Here is a 1,066-nt window from a genome sequence, read left to right on the forward strand (position 1 = left end):
TTATATTTACATTCAGGGATTTATAAAGTGTCTCCAGCTGCAGGTTTTCATTTATAGTTTCAGCTTCAGCAGGAGAAATGACTCCATGTGAGACAGACTTTATTTTTCTTTACACTTGTTAAAGCCGCTGTTCTCTGGGTGGGATTCTTTGCACTATCTGCTTTTCTGTGGATAAACGTTCTTTGCCACATCGATCTAATCTGAAAAACAAACAAACAGAAATTAATTATTAGATATGTCAGTTGATGTTTCGGATGTTTTGTTACGTTAGGAATATTTTTTCGTCAGGCATCAACACGGCCACCTAAGCTTCAGTATCATCTGCGGTCCGCAGTTAATCTGTCACCAGCTGACCCGTCACACCGGCTCCGGTCTCTCGGTGCAACACTCACGCTGAGCTCGGAGGCTCGGACGGTCAGAGGCTCCGGTACCGGGAGCACCGGAACCCATCCCAGCAGACCCACTTCCTCCTCGGTTCTGGTTCTGCAGCTCAGCAGGCGGCCCACCGCGGCTCCGAGCAGCAGGGCGGCTCCGGTTCGACCCAGAAGCTTCATGGTTCCGAAGCAGCAGTGGAACCTTTTGCTCTGAACTAGAACTTCTTCTTTTTTAGTTATAATGGCGGTTGGCAAAAAACGTTAGTTGAGCATTACCGCCACCAACTGGTATGGAGTGTGAACCACATGGCAGAAAAAAAAAACAAACAAAAAACGATATTCTATTATACAACCTAATCTGTTTCAAAAATTCTAATATAACCCGACATCCTCTGCTTCCTGATTCCTTCTGCAATAAACCGACAAAGTTTCATTTTCATGTCACTAAGTTTCCTCATTAACCTGTTTCTCTGGATCCAAAATTTACTACAATTCAAAATGACACGTTCCACAGTTTAATTTCCCTGTCTGATGAAAAATAACCATCTATTCAATCCAGTGTGTCCTATTCTAAGTTGTATGTTGTATGTATTGTTGTGGGAAAATTTATATCTTTCTCTATTTATATATTAATATTCATATTTACTCACTATAAAAGTTTTCACTTAGTCTGTTTCTCTCTCAAGGCCACA

The 1,066-nt window shown here is 41.8% G+C and overlaps 1 protein-coding gene across 1 annotated transcript in view; it reads right to left on the minus strand.

Annotated features, from left to right (window-relative positions):
- The window catches only part of endog (endonuclease G), a 10,411-nt gene extending 9,793 nt beyond the window's left edge, over positions 1-618 (minus strand). Inside the window, exon 1 of the mRNA XM_015402567.1 lies at positions 393-618. Coding sequence (XP_015258053.1) covers positions 393-554 — 162 coding nt within the window. The 5' untranslated portion in view covers positions 555-618. The remainder of the gene's footprint in view (positions 1-392) is intronic.
- Between the last annotated feature and the right edge of the window lie 448 nt (positions 619-1,066).

Source organism: Cyprinodon variegatus, unplaced genomic scaffold, assembly GCF_000732505.1.
Source record: "Cyprinodon variegatus isolate N-32 unplaced genomic scaffold, C_variegatus-1.0 Scaffold1367, whole genome shotgun sequence".
Taxonomy (NCBI): Eukaryota; Metazoa; Chordata; class Actinopteri; order Cyprinodontiformes; family Cyprinodontidae; genus Cyprinodon; species Cyprinodon variegatus.